The sequence below is a fragment of the Nannobrachium achirus genome (assembly GCF_963921795.1).
Source record: "Nannobrachium achirus genome assembly, chromosome: 4".
Taxonomy (NCBI): Eukaryota; Metazoa; Chordata; class Actinopteri; order Myctophiformes; family Myctophidae; genus Nannobrachium; species Nannobrachium achirus.
The window spans coordinates 25373243-25389482 of NC_137813.1; the positions used below are offsets into that span (position 1 = coordinate 25373243).

The following is a 16240-nucleotide window of genomic DNA, read 5'->3' on the forward strand; positions in this document are numbered from 1 at the left end:
CTTTCTCCACCACTGGTAACTACTGTATATTAATAGAGCTGTCCAATCAAATCTAATCGATAATTGGGGGCTCGTTCAAATCAAGGAGTGGATATTCATGAGCAAATTGGTTCTAAAATGTGTTTATTTTTTCAAAAGATAACCTCCTGATTTTCTTTATTTTAATACCATAAGGTGTTTTGGGAGGTATCTAATAAAGCATAGGTTATAAGTAGTTGATAGCAATCAGTTATTGATAAATATCTACACCAGTGGTTCTCAAAATTGGGGTCCAGGGACCCTCAGGGTTCCTGGAGGGGGTTCCAAATGGAACCCTTGCAGCCAGGTCTGTAACTCTGAGAGCGTACTGGTCTATTTGGTTCCATTCGTACACTCTCAAGAGTTACAAGCGGACAAAAAGTTTGAGAACCACTGATCTACACACTCCAGACACAACGTTTTAAAAAGAGCAAGGAGAGGTCATCAACAGTGCGAATGGGTGTGACAGAGAGGGATACCAACCAATCCGGGTTCAGATACACACCTGAGAACTCCCCTATTGGTGTTTGCGGCAGACGTGTACAAAAACAAAGGACAAAAAGAACAAAACGAGTGAGAGGTTAACAGATGAACGAAAGGGCGTGTCAAATTGTACTTCCTTATTTCATTCTAGGGGTAAACAAAGAAAGGAAAGGTCGCTAAAGTAATTTTCGCTACCCTGCAATTCCAGCCGGCAGATTTGTCGCACTGGGTGGCGAACTCACATCGGAAGTTCGGTGAAATAACATCGGCTGGACAGCTTATCAACAAACACTATTTCTGAAATAGAGAACTTTATAAAATACTCGGCTCAGGCTAATAAAAGAAGACATATCACACATTGTTTTCTGATGTGTTACTTTTCGATGTGTACACTGAATAGTTTTATAGAGGTATCAAAAGAGCAAAAAGAACGTTTCTGAACATGCCAAGTATCGCAAGACTGTATACCATTACCTGTCTGACAACCAAATCTTGCAATATCTCCTCCTAGACACAAACAATACCTGCCGCTGTTTAGATGTCTCAATTATGTACAGTTCTCATCGAAAAGCAAGTGATTGTAAAACAACCAGTGATATGTATCATTTTATATTCCTGAACCGATTATATGACAAAGGTCGCAATCATTCAAAAATATTGTTTGTTCATGAGCTGGTCCAGCAGGCTACATTCACTGCCATATAGTTCATTGAACATCCGGTGCGAGTTTGCTCATCCATGAGCGTCATGGCGCATCTCCGGCGTCCAAGCACTTCCTTTCCTTTCCTTTCATTGCTTCCTAGATTTCATTCTGCCCCACAAACTGAACCAAACCCATTCAGAGGCAGCAACATAAAGAAACAACACCCACTTCCCCTTCACAATTTGTTGCAATGAACGTGACCTATTATTACAAGACATAAATTATATTATTACCTCTAGAATAAGTGAAGAGAAAATCCAGTTTAACATTGAATTGAAAACCCATAACACTGAAACAATATGAAAAAAAATATATATATACACAATAATAATAACCAAGGGTTCAAAGGTGAGATGAATCCTACTGAATCTCAAAATCTTTTAGACGAGTTCTGTGTCAGGCAGCTGCGGTCCGTTGACAATACGGGGGGAATCCATCTACAGGAGGCGGGAGGTTGCGGAGTAGGCATGGGACGATATGAACATTTCATGTCACGATTATTATTGTGACCAAAGAAATTGCGATTTACGATATTATCGCGATAATCAAAATATCCCCAACATCCATTATCCTGGGGCGTTGCAAAGCGTTATGAGCTTTTAGATCTGCTATTGTTTGGCAAAGAGATTTGGTAGAGAGTGGTACCGGATATATATCAAATAGCTCAGCAAATAAAAGGTGAAGTGATCCCAGTGGCGGAGGATAAGGTCACGATAAATAAAAATCTCCACAATATGATTATTGCAAGTGTTTTTTTTATCACGATAAACAATAATAATGATCATCGTCCCATCCCTGTTGGGAAGGTGCAGCCACCATGAAGCCGGGTGTGGGGGAGGTTGGGGAGGTGCAGCCACCACGGCAGGAGCTGTGCAATGGAAGGATGACATGTGCTGCTGCTGCTGCTGGGATATGATGGGACATTATCTGTCCCGCCTGGGCCATGCAGGGGTCAAAGGTCGAATCCAGTGTACATAGCCTGACATCATGTGACACCCGGCCCGCCACCACGTAATGCAACATAAAACAAACACAGGCTTCAGCTGTTTCAATGCCTTTGGCAAGCTGCCCTTCCCTACCTCCCTTCCTCCACTTCAACACTACTACAGTACCATGACCAGAAACTAATGATGGTTCTCAACCTGTGGGAACCTTTTTTTTTTCTTCTTTTTTCGCAACATTGTTTTCTCACTCAACAGTAAACAAATCAACACTGAACATTTCTAAAGTGACAATTTAAGGACCATTTTTTTTTTTTATATTTCTTGGTTAAAACAAAACTTTTTTCTTCTTCTTTTTGAAGGTTAAATCACCATGTTCTCATATTAATCATTGCTATAGAGCGTTTGGGATATAGTTTCATTGTTTGACAGCACAATCATCAGTGTATTTTGGATTCATGTCAATTTGTGTTTTCAGATATTTAACCACTTGAACTGTCAATACTTAATAAACTTGACTTTTAACTCTGTAATTAGCTCTTTTTTCCCTCTACACCAAAGCTCTTTGCCAAAAAATAGCCAATCTACAAGCTCACAACGCCTCGCGCTGCAAGGCGTTGTGAGCTTGTAGATCGGCTATTTTTGGGTAAAGTTCTCAGAATATGGATGCTAGGGTTAAATGGTTAGTATTTCCAATACGCACACAACACAACACAAGTCAAGGCGCAGTCTGTACCTAGAAGCTCGGCTCCCGCGTCCACATCTCCGATGATGTCCGACTTGGCGTCCTTGATCTCGTGGTACAGAGAGTCGGTGTTGATGCCAAAGGCCTCGTTCACGATGCCCTGGGAGGGACTGAAACACATGGACCATGATGACTTGCTGCTCTACTGTCATGTCTCCTCTCTGTCGGGGGTTGGATACCTCATAACTGCTGTAGCTCACTGGTTCCCAAACCGTGGGTCGTGGACCCATTTGTGGGTCACTCACGGACCAATTTTTATGTGACACAACTCAAGTAAAAAACCGTCCGTCGTCTGACCTCTGTCTGCATGCTGACATCACTGCTACTAAGCAGTGTCGCCACCATGGTAACAATGCCCAACTGACATCAACAAAGCCCAACTGACATCACTGACTACAGTGCCCAAATTTGGAGATGACATCACAGACTGGCCTGGACACAGAACAACATTATAACCAGTAAGACTCCCTAATCGGGAGATAAGCGACCGTTGGTCGCTTATCTCGCTTATGTGTACGGTGTGACATCACACTGTACACAAATGACCCTTATATAAGACCGGCATTATCTACCGACAGATTAGTAACAAGATGTCAAAATCGTTGAAGGTTGAATCTCCAGATATGGAGATAACCAACACATCCCTCCATATATGGAGATAACCGACGAATCTCACTAAGTCTGACCTCACAAGCCCCATATTTGGACACAAACAACATATAACTCCATATATAGAGACATAGCTGCTGACATCAGTATGACATCACACCGTACACAAATTACCCTTATATAAGACCGGCATTATCTACCGACAGATTAGATGCAAGCAGGGTCCGAGGCAGGTCATCACTGCCAGCATGACTCACACCATCCTTCCTAGACGATTTTGACATATCCATTCTATAATTAGGGAGGTCAGTCAGTAGGTCAGTCAGTAGGTCAGTCAGTCAGAATATGCATTTCCACCTTTCTCTCTTCAGCAACTGATCCCAATTTTCACATGGCATTGGCCATTATCATTATACAGACGATGACGGAGCCCGATTTCCATTTTTCCCAAATTCAAGCTATTTATTCACGTTTTTATACCACTTCTGTTCAACTCAACTTCAGCCTGTTGTCAGGGCTACGGTCCGTTCCTCCAGGCCATGGGATCAACTGTATTCATCATTCATTTATTTGAATGTAATAGTTAGCTCTTGATGGGTAACTATTTTGCATCTACAATGGACGGACATCATTTCTCTCCATTGTCGTGTTCACATATCTCTTCTGCACAGTCAGCATGTCTAGCGTGTCCACCGTTGCGTGGGTCTCAGTGCGATGCAATAACGCTCAAGCGTCTACAATGGAACATACTTTCTCTCCATTGTCGTATACATATTTCTCTCTTCAGCACAGTCAGCCTGTCATTGCCACCGTTGCGTGAGTCGCACGCGCGATATACCCAGAGTATGGATATACCATGCAGCGGGTGAGTGCGTGTCATTCATGTTTGCGGTCTGTTGTCACGGTTACGGCCCGGTCCGCCCCCGTACCTCCGGCCCATGGGACCAGTTGCCTGGGATTTGTACATCTACAATCTCCACGGCAGCCACACAACATCTGCCACTGGCACGCAAACACGATACGATTACGCAGAAGGACTCCGGATCCAACTGATGTTGTTCTCCATTGTCGTGTTCACATATCTCTTCTGCAGTGTTCACATAGACCTATCTCTTCTGCACAGTCAGCATGTCTAGCGTGTCCACCGTTGCGTGGGTCTCAGCGCGATGCAATAACGCTGTTGCAGTCTCTCTCTCTCTCTCTCTCTCTCTCTCTCTCTCTCTCTCTCTCTCTCATATGTGGTTTGCCTGCATGCACGGGTCACTCATGCACCGGGTGCATTTGATGTGTGTCTTATCTTCCGACAGGTATGGCAAAATTATGTAGAGCAAGCGCATACATCCCCATACGCTGTTAATTATTTGTATCCATCAAAAAATATACACTCCTCCATGGGTTGCTCCTTACATTATGATGCTCCCACATATTCTCACGCACGCACCAGTTACACTTACTTTCTCCATAACCCACACTCTGCACATATATTGGAGCACATATCTTCAAACGGGTAAGGTCTAGTTGTTACTAATCTGTCGGTAGATAATGCCAGTCTTATATAAGGGTCATTTGTGTACGGTGTGATGTCATACTGATGTCAGCAGTGTGATGTCATACTGATGCGGAGATATGAGCAGGGCAAAGGTGTGACGTGTGACGTGTGACCGACCGACCGACCGACGGACGGACGGTGGAGGTTTTGATACTAAACTGCGACCTGACGGTCGCAATTATGTGTTACGGAGGTGATCCGAAACTCCCCACCCGGTTTCGTACCCGGGTCTCCCACGCAAAAGTCCAATATCTTAACCACTAGACCAAAGACTTTTGAGGCCTCAAGGCTGGGGCTGCGACTCTCTCCGTCACACTCACCCCCCTTTGACCTCCTCCTACGGGGAAGCCCGAATCCGGGTCACGGCACCAATGTAACGGAGGTGATCCAAACCTCCCCACCCGTTTTTTTTTTCAGGGGTCCCTTGCACAAAACATTTTCAGATGGGAGTCTGCGACCAAATGCATATCTTTTTAATTAATTCACGGGCGGTTAGAATATGGAGCTAAGAGGTTTCTGCCGATGTGCACTAGGGCATTCACCATTTATTTGAATATTTGAATATTCGAATATCAAAGTCACTATTCGACATTGTTCACCGAAGTCGAATATTCTCTTATTATAATTGATTTATTGATTTCTCATGGTTTATAAAGCTTGGCTAGATAGGAAGTTATAAGAATGATTTGTCAATGCCCCTGGTGGATGAATCTGTTAATGCTCTATACCAGGGGTTCTCAAACCTTTTTAGGCTGTAACCCCCAAAATAAACATATTTGAACCGGGGACCCCCACCCTGACAAGCACTTGGAATTGTAGGTATTACATTTAATGTGACTCAGTTCCGCAGATAAATATTGTGAAAATATCCGATCTATATGCTCACAGCGCCTCGCAACGCGAGGCGTTGTGAGCATGCAGATCGGCTATTTTCACAATGTTCGCCTCTTGCTTACTTAATATTTGACAGTTTGGCCAGTTTGGCCAGTCCTGTCGAATATTCGACTATTCGAATACTTTGAAGTCGAATAATTCGAATACTAAAAATCACTATTCATGAATGCCCTAACGTGCACTGTGGTTTGGTTCTTGGGCTCCCTACCTGTTGCCTCCTCCGTAGACACGGGGGTCCACACACATGTCCAGCTCTGGGGTGGAATCGATGATCTCCTGAAACTCAGACCACTCGTCACTGCTACCCATTCCTGCATGTAACAAAGCATGACAGAAAACATGCATCAATACCGTGGCTTCTTGCAGGTCTTGCTGGAACTTTAACGTTTGGCTACAACACATGTGGGCAATAGAGCTGGGATCGGGCCAAATTTTTCTGTCCGTTCCGAAACGTGTCCGACAGTTTTTTGTCCGCCCTGAATCGAAGTCCGAGCATTAATCATTAAAATGCGTCCGACCCGTGCCGAGCCCTTACATTTCCCATCGCTTTTCCCCCTCCTTCTTTTTCTTTGAGGAAGCCACGGATTACACTGACTATAGTCTAGTAAACGTATTCTTATGTTCAGAGCATGCAGCTTGCCTGCGTTTTACCCTTAAAGGACAACTTTAGTTGTTTTACAACAAGGTTCCATGAAAACATTTTAACACTCACTTTTTCTTTTCTCTAATTACAATCTAAAATATGAACCCTTGTTGTAAAAAAACAAAGTTGTCCTTTAATGTGAATATTAAGCCACACTGTGGGTTATGAAAGTGTTTTAAATAGTATGTAGATTATTAAATAATATAAATAGTAACATGCGCTGCACGTCTGGTCTGACTACAGTGATTCGCTGCAGTGCACAGCCTACTGTACAGTATGTGCACAGCACACTCATTCTGCAAGTTTCTCTGTCTGGAAAATAGCCGATCTGCAAGCTCACAATGCGTCATGGATGCGAGACGTTTAGTCCTGAAACATGACGGTCGTTGAGAGCTTGTAGATCAGCCACTTTTGGCAAGGAACATGCCGTGACGACGAAGTAGGTCTATAAGTTGCGAGCTCGCTTCATCACAACAACATGTTTACCGTATAGTAGGCAATATCAACAATATGTCCGACCCGAATCGACATCCAACCATTAATTATGAAAATGCGTCCGCCCGAGCCCGAACCTTCGGGTACCGACGGGCCCCGCGGGGTTTCGGTCGGGTGTCCCAGCTCTAGTGGGCAACAACGCACGCCCCAGAGGGCAGACACCCGGCCCTTTGACCATCTCAATCCGGCCCTCAAAATCCTCAAAGAAAAACGAAATCACTGACATCTTAAAAAGCAGCATTTTATGTTAATAGCTTTGAGGACAATTAACTGAACTTGACACTAATCAATTATCAGTCATTAATCTGTACCATTTGAGTCCATATGTACGTAAATAGGGAATGAATGCCCCGTCCTTTAATGCAAACCCCATTATACCTGTTGTCATCTCATCTCATCTCATCTGTTTGCATGTGTCCATTTATGCCCATATATGGAGATATCTGTCTGTCTACGTCCATTTTATGCCCATACTGTATATGGAGATCTCTGTAGGACCCGTTTTGACCATCTGTTTGCCTGTGTCCATTTATGCCCATATATGGAGATCTGTCTGTCTGCGTGTACAAATGGAACCAAATGAACCCAGTACAGACTTTTACTGTATGGGTCAATTTAGACCTAAAGGAACCCACAGAGTCGCTGGAACCACCGGTATAGGCTGTATAGACAGACTGTTGAGAGGTTGTATTTAGGATATATGTTTTTACTGTATAGGCTATTTTGTTTTTATAGCTTAGCATAATGGTCGCAGCTTTTGTCAGATGGAAGAAGGGGGGTTGGGGGGAGGACTCCAAGGAAGGAGAAAAAAAAAGAAAAAGAAAGAAAAAATGTGGGAACCTCAACCAGGGCTCTTCTTCTTCTTACCAATGCTAACATTTCTGGTTTCCTGGGACACCTGCACCTCCATGTTCCGGCTGAGGCGCTTGGCACTTTTCCTGCGGTTACCCCCGCCTGTCCGCATGGCGTCGAACTCGGACGGCGGGACGAAGCCCTCGTTGAGCGGGGTGACGGAGGCGGACGGGACGGACGAGGTGGGCGTGTTGGACTTGCTCCCTGCGCTGCTGGGCGTGGCCGCCACCGAGTCCGACTCTGAGCCATCCTCCTTTCACGTGCGGGAGGAAGAGGAGCACGTTGGATTAAAGCAAAACAACACCTCACCACTGAAACCTGTCGAATATGGCCAACAGCCCAGCTCCAACAACTAGCACTGTCTCCTAAACCAGTGTTTCTCAAAATGTTACATTTGAAGGTCTCCACTTAACTCTGATAATATGCAAATGGAACCAAATGTTATGGTCCATTTGGTTCCATTTGTATACTGTCAAGAGTTACAGACTTGTAAGAGTCAATTTAGACCCTCCTAAAGGAACCCACAGAGTCCTTTCCACTTTGGGAACCACTGTCCTAAACAATTAACCTGCTGCTATACTGCCAAACGGGTGAAGAAATCACAGATTGAGTCTTTAACTTTTGCTTTTATGACACATCCAAGAGCATTAGGGTTCTATGGAAGATGCTTCCGAACATAATGCTAGTTTGACCACTACAAATGCTCAAATCTTAAAAAAAAAAAAAGCCTATCCCAGCCTATCGCAGAAACATTGTGAGCTTGTAGATAGGCTGTTTCCATACAAGACATGCTGGCTTGGCTTCTATGGAATCCAAATGACTGAAATCAGTCATGGCGACTGAGAACTTTAATCCATTGGATCAGGGATTCATTCAAGGGTTAATTCCGTTGACTAAAAAACTATGAAAAATGTTTGTCAACTAACTTTTTTTCACTGACAAATAGTTAATCGAAGACTACATTTAGACAAAGCTGCAGTGACTACTATGACTAAACATATTGACAATTCCGTCAACAAAAAGAAAACGTAAGGAAGGGGCTACTTGAGGAGAAATCATTCATTACATGCTTGGTTACGCGCAGGTGTCACTCTCCGCGAAATAGCCGATCTACAAACTCAGCTTGTAGATTGACTATTTTCGGCAAGCAGCTAAGTGTAAATCAGGCATTACAACAACGCCATCACAGCCCCTTTGTGGCCTGAACATCTGGCATTTTTAACAGCCCTTAAAACCTAAAAACGAATCCACCTAAACATTTGAAATTGCACAGTGTGAAAGAGTGTACACTTACAAAACACACTTAAAGGACAACTCCTCCCTAAATAACATCTAGGATCCTACTTATATTGATACCAAATGACTGTCCATTGGGTCTATTAGGCAGACATGCCCCTGTTGTCCAGTTTCCCCAGCAGAATCCAGCAGCTCTCATAGCATAGAGTGGAGCACATTAGCCTATCGCTTTTACACTATTTGTTTTGCGGTCAAAAGTGTTCTTTCATCAATCTGTTATTAGTTGTCATTACACACACATCCATACCATTGTTGTCCCACAAGAGCCTCCACACTCTGCTAAACAGATGTTGTGCTGTTATGTGTTTTGCCAAATCCCGGAAAGTTGTGCCGAATGCTCAGCCCAAGACATGATTTATGAGACTGTGGCGGCCTGTGTGGGACAACCAAGGTAGGATGTGTTTCTAAGGACAACTAGTAACACATTCATGAAAGAAAAAAATCACACTCGTGTGAACTGAGCGGTGGTGTGTGTGTGTGTGTGTGTGTGTGTGTGTGTGTGTGTGTGTGTGTGTGTGTGTGTGTGTGTGTGTGTGTGTGTGTGCAACAGCGCCCCTCCCTTAACATGTGTGGTCAGAAAAGGTTACTGCAGGCTACGGACACGGAGACAGACATACAGACAGACAGACAGACAGACCCACACACATGGCCACGTATAGGAGCGTTGTGACCACTGCTCAAAAATCACTTTTGCCTGCAACAAATATTGTATAAGCGATAGGCTTACAATATGTGCTCCACTCTATGCTATGAGGGCTGCTGGGTTCTGCTGGGGAAACTGGACAACAGAGGCATTTCTGCCCAATAGACCCCATGGACACTAATTTGGGATCAATACAAGTAGGAAAATGAGCCTAGATGTTATTTAGGGCGGAGATGTGCTTTAAGGACAAGAGGAACACAGGAACACCATACAACACGATGGAAGCTGATGCTCCACAACCACAAGGGAAAATAATCACTAGTCATAAAGAAGAAGTAAAAAAAAGAAAACACGAGAAACCAAACAAAGACCCCTCTGCTTGCTTGAGTCAACATGGATTCTAGCAAACCCCATGGATTCTAGCCTGCGATAAAAGCCACACCCACGTGACGTAATCAAAATGATGCATCTTTACAGTGACACAAGCAGGCGTGAGGGGGGGATATGGCTATAGCAGGATGGGGCGATGGTGAAGGCCAGTGTTGATTTCGTCGACTAAAACTGTGACGAAAAATGTTGGTCGACTACCCTTTTTCACTGACAAAGACTAAAAAACTAAATTAAAACAAAGCTACAATGACTAAAACTAAGACTAAATATATTGACAATTTTGTCAGCAAATAAAAACTAGACAAAAATGTCAGGGGGGACTAGTGGAGAAGAGATGCAGTAGAACTAAAAGACAAGTCATTTTATGTTTGGTTGCGCTCGGGTATTGCGCTCTGAAAATAGCAGAATGTTGATTTACAGCTTGCACCCAAGTGTAAAATCATCCATTACGACGCCATCAAGGCCAGCCAAAGGTTACATTTTCTAGGCAAAATCAACAGAAACTTTCCAGACGACTAAAATGTGAACTAAATTAAATTGTACTCAAAAGACTGGGACTGAGACTAAATCAGAGTTTGCTGTCAAAATCAACACTGATAGCAGGATGGGCGGTGGTGAAGGGCCCCTGCTCTCCTCCAACAAGGCCGCAGACGGGGAGAGATTCAGGGCCGCTCTCGTCTGGCACACCTGGTAGCCGGAGGAGCCGTAGTCGGTCTGGCCGAGCTGGCTGACCTGCCAGGTGTCTTTTCCAGGCATCATCCTAGCCCCCCCGTGACCCCCACGTACCATGCCTTCGGCGTTGGGGTACAGACTCAATGACGGCGGGCGCTCCGCTTTGCTGCTGGGAGAGACAGGGAGAGACACAAGAGAGGACGAGCGTGAGACCAGTGTTGAAACAGCACATTTTGATTTACTCGTTTCAGTAACGTTTTAGTCGACTAAATATCACCAGTAAGACTCTCTAATCGGGAGATAAGCGACCGTCAGGTCGCAGCATGATTTTAGGGCAAAATGTGTAGGAGCAGTGTCCAAAAATGTGTTTGAAGAAATTGGCCTGTTGGTGGCGCTATATGGGACAGATCCACATTGATGAGATGAGTGTAGACATACTGTGTACCGGGTTGCATGATTTTGGGGCAAAATCTGTAGGAGCAGTGTCCAAAAATGTGTTTTAAAAAAGCGGCCTGAAGGTGGCGCTATAAGGGACAGATCCATGTTGATGACATGAGTGTAGACATACTGTGTACCGATTTGCATGATTTTAGGGCAAAAATTGTAGGAGCGGTGTCCAAAAGGAGTGTGTGTGCAAAATTTGGCATGGATCGGGGCAACGGTTGCGGAGATATGAGCAGGGCAAAAGTGTGACGTGTGACGGACGGACTGACGGACGGACAGCCGGTGGAGGTTTTGGTAGTAAATGCGACCTGACGGTCGCAATACGATTTTAGTCGACTAAATCTACAGTTGATTTTGTCGACAAAAAATTCTTTTGGTGGGCCTTAATGGTGATTTTACACTTGGTTGCATCCTGAAAATAGACGATCTACAAGCGCACAACACGTGAACTTGTAGATCTGCTTGGGAGTGCAACACCCGAGCGCAACCAAACATAAAATGACTTGTCTTTTAGTTCTACTGGATCTCTTCTCTACTAGTCCCTCTATTATTTTTGATTTTCCTTTTTAAAGAAATTGTCAATATATTTACTCTTAGTTTTTGTCATCATACTAGCTTAGTTTTTGTTTCGTTTGATGGGCAGGCATACAGACAGAGTCGGACAGTATGAGTCAGTCAGATAGACAGACAGACAGACAGACAGGCAGACAGGCAGACAGACAGACAGACAGTATATGAGACAGTCAGGCACACAGAACCAAATGATGGAGGCAGAGGAGAAGGTAGGCAGGCCACGGCAGCAGCGCATCATCGTCCAAGACGTCCATATTCTATCTTTTTGTTCTTTGACGCAAATTAACGCCCCGTATTTATACGTATACGTGTACTGTATGTATCGCCTAAATAAGTGGCTTTCAAACGTTTTGTACCCAGACAGGCAAGTCACAATCTCAAGCTACGCCTGTATTTATAGACCTTTTTACCAATGTATTTACGGTTTCAGCAATGCCATTTACAAGCAAACAATTACTGTTTTACTAAAAGCCAGACTCTTGTATACAGGGGCATAGGGCAATATACATTCATTATAACGTCTCTGTCCATACGGTATGTCCAAAACTGTTACTTTTCAGGATTCAAATTCAAAAACAGTAAAAGTAGCAGATCTACAGGTACTGTGCAAGCTCAAAACGTGTCGCTTTGGGCCGTGTGTGGAGCTTGTGGACGCAGTAGCATTGACCAAGTAGGGCGTTAAGTTACGAAAAGCACACCAAAGGTTAGGACATGGAGGTTTCTGCCCCGACAGCAGTGATAAAATGAATATGGGGAGATATCGTCTGAGGGGCAGGATGGTTGATTGCTTATTATGCTCAATAGCACTAAGGGGACAGGTTTGAAGGTAGATTTGGTTGCTGTCGGGCAGAAAGAAACCTTAGTATCTCCACATTTCAATTTTTCATGCATTTCTTTTACAAAAGTGTTACACCAAAGTAGTGAAAATAGCAGATCCACAAACTCGGCTATTTTCATTATTTTGTTTATTTCTTTCTTTTTTTCTGCGTGGACATACAAGGTTTCCACCCGACAGAAATGATCTGCGGGTGGGGGAGACTGTTGAAATTACCTTTTCCTCCATGTGTGGCGTTGACTGCACATGGGAGCATACAGACAGATAGACAGACAGACAGACAGACAGACAGACAGACAGACAGACAGACAGACAGACAGACAGACAGACAGCCACTGATTAGAGAAAGACGACAGAAGACAAGGACATGCTACGACACACCAGAGTCTATGCTAAGGCAGTGGTTCTTAACCTGTGCAAATTATTTTGGGGGGATCCCCAGATGATTAACTTAATGTGCAGTTAAAATATGAGTCAGGTTTGGGGGGGTCCCCAGGTAAAATATGATTATTTTGGGGGTCGCGGCCAGAAATGGTTGAGAACCACTGTGCTAAGGCTATTAGCCGGGGAGCCACAGGCCCAAAAGCTCAAAGAATAGGATGTTACCTGTGATGTCATGACATACTTTTAATTTTTGTTTTTTCTATTAATTTGGTCATCAAGGTCCACAGAATGAGAGGCCTGCTCTGCCGGAAATCCTGCGAAAAAAAGTTATGGCCATTTGTATATTCACTCCATCGACTTCAATATAAAGGAAAGAAACACACCAAAAAAATATGCTTTAAGTAGCATGTGAGGGGTCAAACTAGGGATTCTTGATGATTCTGAATCCATTGCAAGCATTTGTTTTGCATGAAAAACATTCCTTGGGCTAGAAAACGGACCAAAATAACAGTGAAAAGTGATGACTCATCACTTTTCACAGGTTTGAGAGGCTGAAATCTAGCCCAAGGAATGTTTTTCATGCAAAACAAATGCTTGCAATGGATTCAGAATCATGAAGAACCCTTAGTTTGACCCCTCACATGCTACTTTTTTTGGTGTGTTTTTTCCAGTATAGTGAAGTCAATGGGAAACTTTTTTTCGCAGGATTTCCGGCAGAGCAGGCCTCTCATTCTGTGTACCTTATTGACCAAATTAATAGGACAAACAAAAATTTGGAGTATGTCATGACATCACAGGTCCTCTCTCATTTTGGCCCAGTGGCTCCCCGGCTATATATATTGAAGGAATATATAGATTAACCGTAAAATAAGCAAATGATAATCACACGCAGGCATGCACACACACACACAACATACACACACACTGATTCAGGATCAGATTGGAATGACCCCACAGAAAAGCAAACCATGCAGAGAAGTGTTAGCTGGATATGGATATGTCAATATTATCTGGGTTATATTATCTGGGTTATGATTTAACACGCACGCATGCACGCACGCACACACGCACGCACGCACGCACGCACGCACAATTTCCATAGACCTGCTACTATTCTACACACACAAACAAATGTGCACACACACACGCACACGCACACACACTACTTACGTTCGTCCACAGCCTGGTCCTTCTGATTGGCTGTTGCTTCCCACCTGTTGCATTTTAGATCGTTCTATATATTCCACGTAGGTCTGAATCATCTGGGAGGAGAAGAGACAGCAGATCGTTAAACCCCAAAAACCCTTTACATTTTGTCACATTTTTGTCGCTATCTATTAAACAATTCTGCAAACGTTTGAAACGTTAGCCTTGCCGAGCCATGTGGCCCATAGGGGCTGCGTAGTGTTACTCTGATGTTACGTTTGTCCGACTCTCCCCATTACTAACCCTATCTCAGACTAACCCTAACATAACCCTAAACCTAAATCTAACCCTAACCACACCGGTAATGAGATGTCGGACTTTCCTATTCCCCTGCCCCTTAGGGGCGTGAGCTTATCTCCTGTTTCTGTAGCGTGTACTTGTATTTTTCATGAATTAAAAACACATTTTATAATTTTTTCTAATTCATTTCATGAATAAATCAAATTAATATAAAATAAATTACATAAATTAGAAAAAAAAAAGTTTAAGAAGTAGTGAAAATAGCCGATACCGTACAAGCTCACAACGCGGCACGAAGCAACGTGTTGTGAGCTTGTAGATCTGCTGTTTTCACAAATTTGCGTCCCGGGCAAAGATCTAATCCACCGTTTGTCAGCCTTCTGATTGGTCACTGAGACTCCTTGACTGGCCAACCAGAAAAAACCATTCACTTTTTGCTATCGGGGGTGGAGTTTGTGCAGTGGAGAATGTTGCTTCAGGCTTTCAACAACTGTCCGCACTGCGCGACACGGCGTGCGTCTAGTACGGCCACGCGAGGTGATCGCGATTTCGCTCAATATAATGAATAAGCTTCAACAAACTAGTTCACATGGACCTTATCAATATAACTAAGAGTTACGATTGGGTACATATATTTTAAATGGGCAGAATTACGAAAGCCAGCCTATTATGTGAGGAGAACTATAATCTGGCTGTCATCTTCCTACCCAAGATGCACTGCGCTTTCTCTTTCTATTTCTATTCTCTCTCTGATCCAGAGGATTAAACTAATTAAAACATATATTTCCGGGGGAAAACTACTGTTTTGCTATGTAATTACTGTACCTTTTTCTTCCCTTTTTATTAATATCACGTAGATGTGTTTTTTTGGGTACTTTATATAGCTGTAATGAGGCTATGAAAAAAAGAAAAATCCCATCCACTTCCACTATAAAAGAATCTGCAATGGTGATTCTGTCCCACTGGGATTAAACAAATTAAAACATATATTTTCGGGGAAACCCCCTTTTTTGCAATGTAACTACTGTACCTTTGTCTTCCCTTTTTATTAATATCACCTAGATGTTTTTCCTTTGGTACTTTAAATTGCAATAATGAGGCAATGAAAATACCCTCTCCCCCCATTCACTGCCACTATAAAAACAATCTGCCCAGGGTCATCTGTACCACCATAGTAACAGGGCAGAATGGGGCGGGATTTGCAAAGGGGAGAATTTCTCTTTTGGGTTGTGACGCCCCTGCTGATAATTCATGTAGACGATGATAATGATTTTTTTTTTTTTTTAAGGTTTGTTTTTGTGCTTTTGCCTGTATTTGATAGGACAGTAGGCTGACAGGAAATGAGGAGAGAGATGGGGAATGACACGCGGCAAAAGTCGTCCGGATCGGGAATCGAACCGGTGACGCCAGCAGGCATCATAGCCTTATATGTGGTATGCGCCTTGACCACTAGGCCAGCGGGCGCCCGACGATGATAATGATGTCATTTTCTGACTGTCATCAATTTCACTTGATATTCTGTACATTGTGGGGGCAAAGTCTTGTGAAACGTAACCGACGGTAATCAGATTATGCTGCTATTTGCCATAATGCAGTGGATTATGGCAGTGTTTACAACTGACGGA

At 43.5% G+C, this 16240-nt stretch overlaps 1 protein-coding gene across 19 annotated transcripts in view; it reads right to left on the bottom strand.

Annotated features, from left to right (window-relative positions):
- mapk8ip3 (mitogen-activated protein kinase 8 interacting protein 3) overlaps window positions 1-16240 on the bottom strand; it is a gene marked incomplete at its 3' end in the record, with an annotated part of 53573 nt that overhangs the window by 27089 nt on the left and 10244 nt on the right. For 4 of the 19 annotated variants that reach the window (XM_080724048.1, XM_080724042.1, XM_080724047.1 and 1 more), the window contains exons 6-12: window positions 14340-14431; window positions 13002-13025; window positions 10949-11102; window positions 7948-8185; window positions 6151-6253; window positions 2882-3000; window positions 524-535 (exon numbers count right to left, since the gene is read on the bottom strand). In XM_080724048.1, coding sequence (XP_080580174.1) covers window positions 524-535; window positions 2882-3000; window positions 6151-6253; window positions 7948-8185; window positions 10949-11102; window positions 13002-13025; window positions 14340-14431 — 742 coding nt within the window. The remainder of the gene's footprint in view (window positions 1-523; window positions 536-2881; window positions 3001-6150; window positions 6254-7947; window positions 8186-10948; window positions 11103-13001; window positions 13026-14339; window positions 14432-16240) is intronic. The other 15 variants (XM_080724039.1, XM_080724038.1, XM_080724032.1 and 12 more) reach the window with 9 other exon arrangements.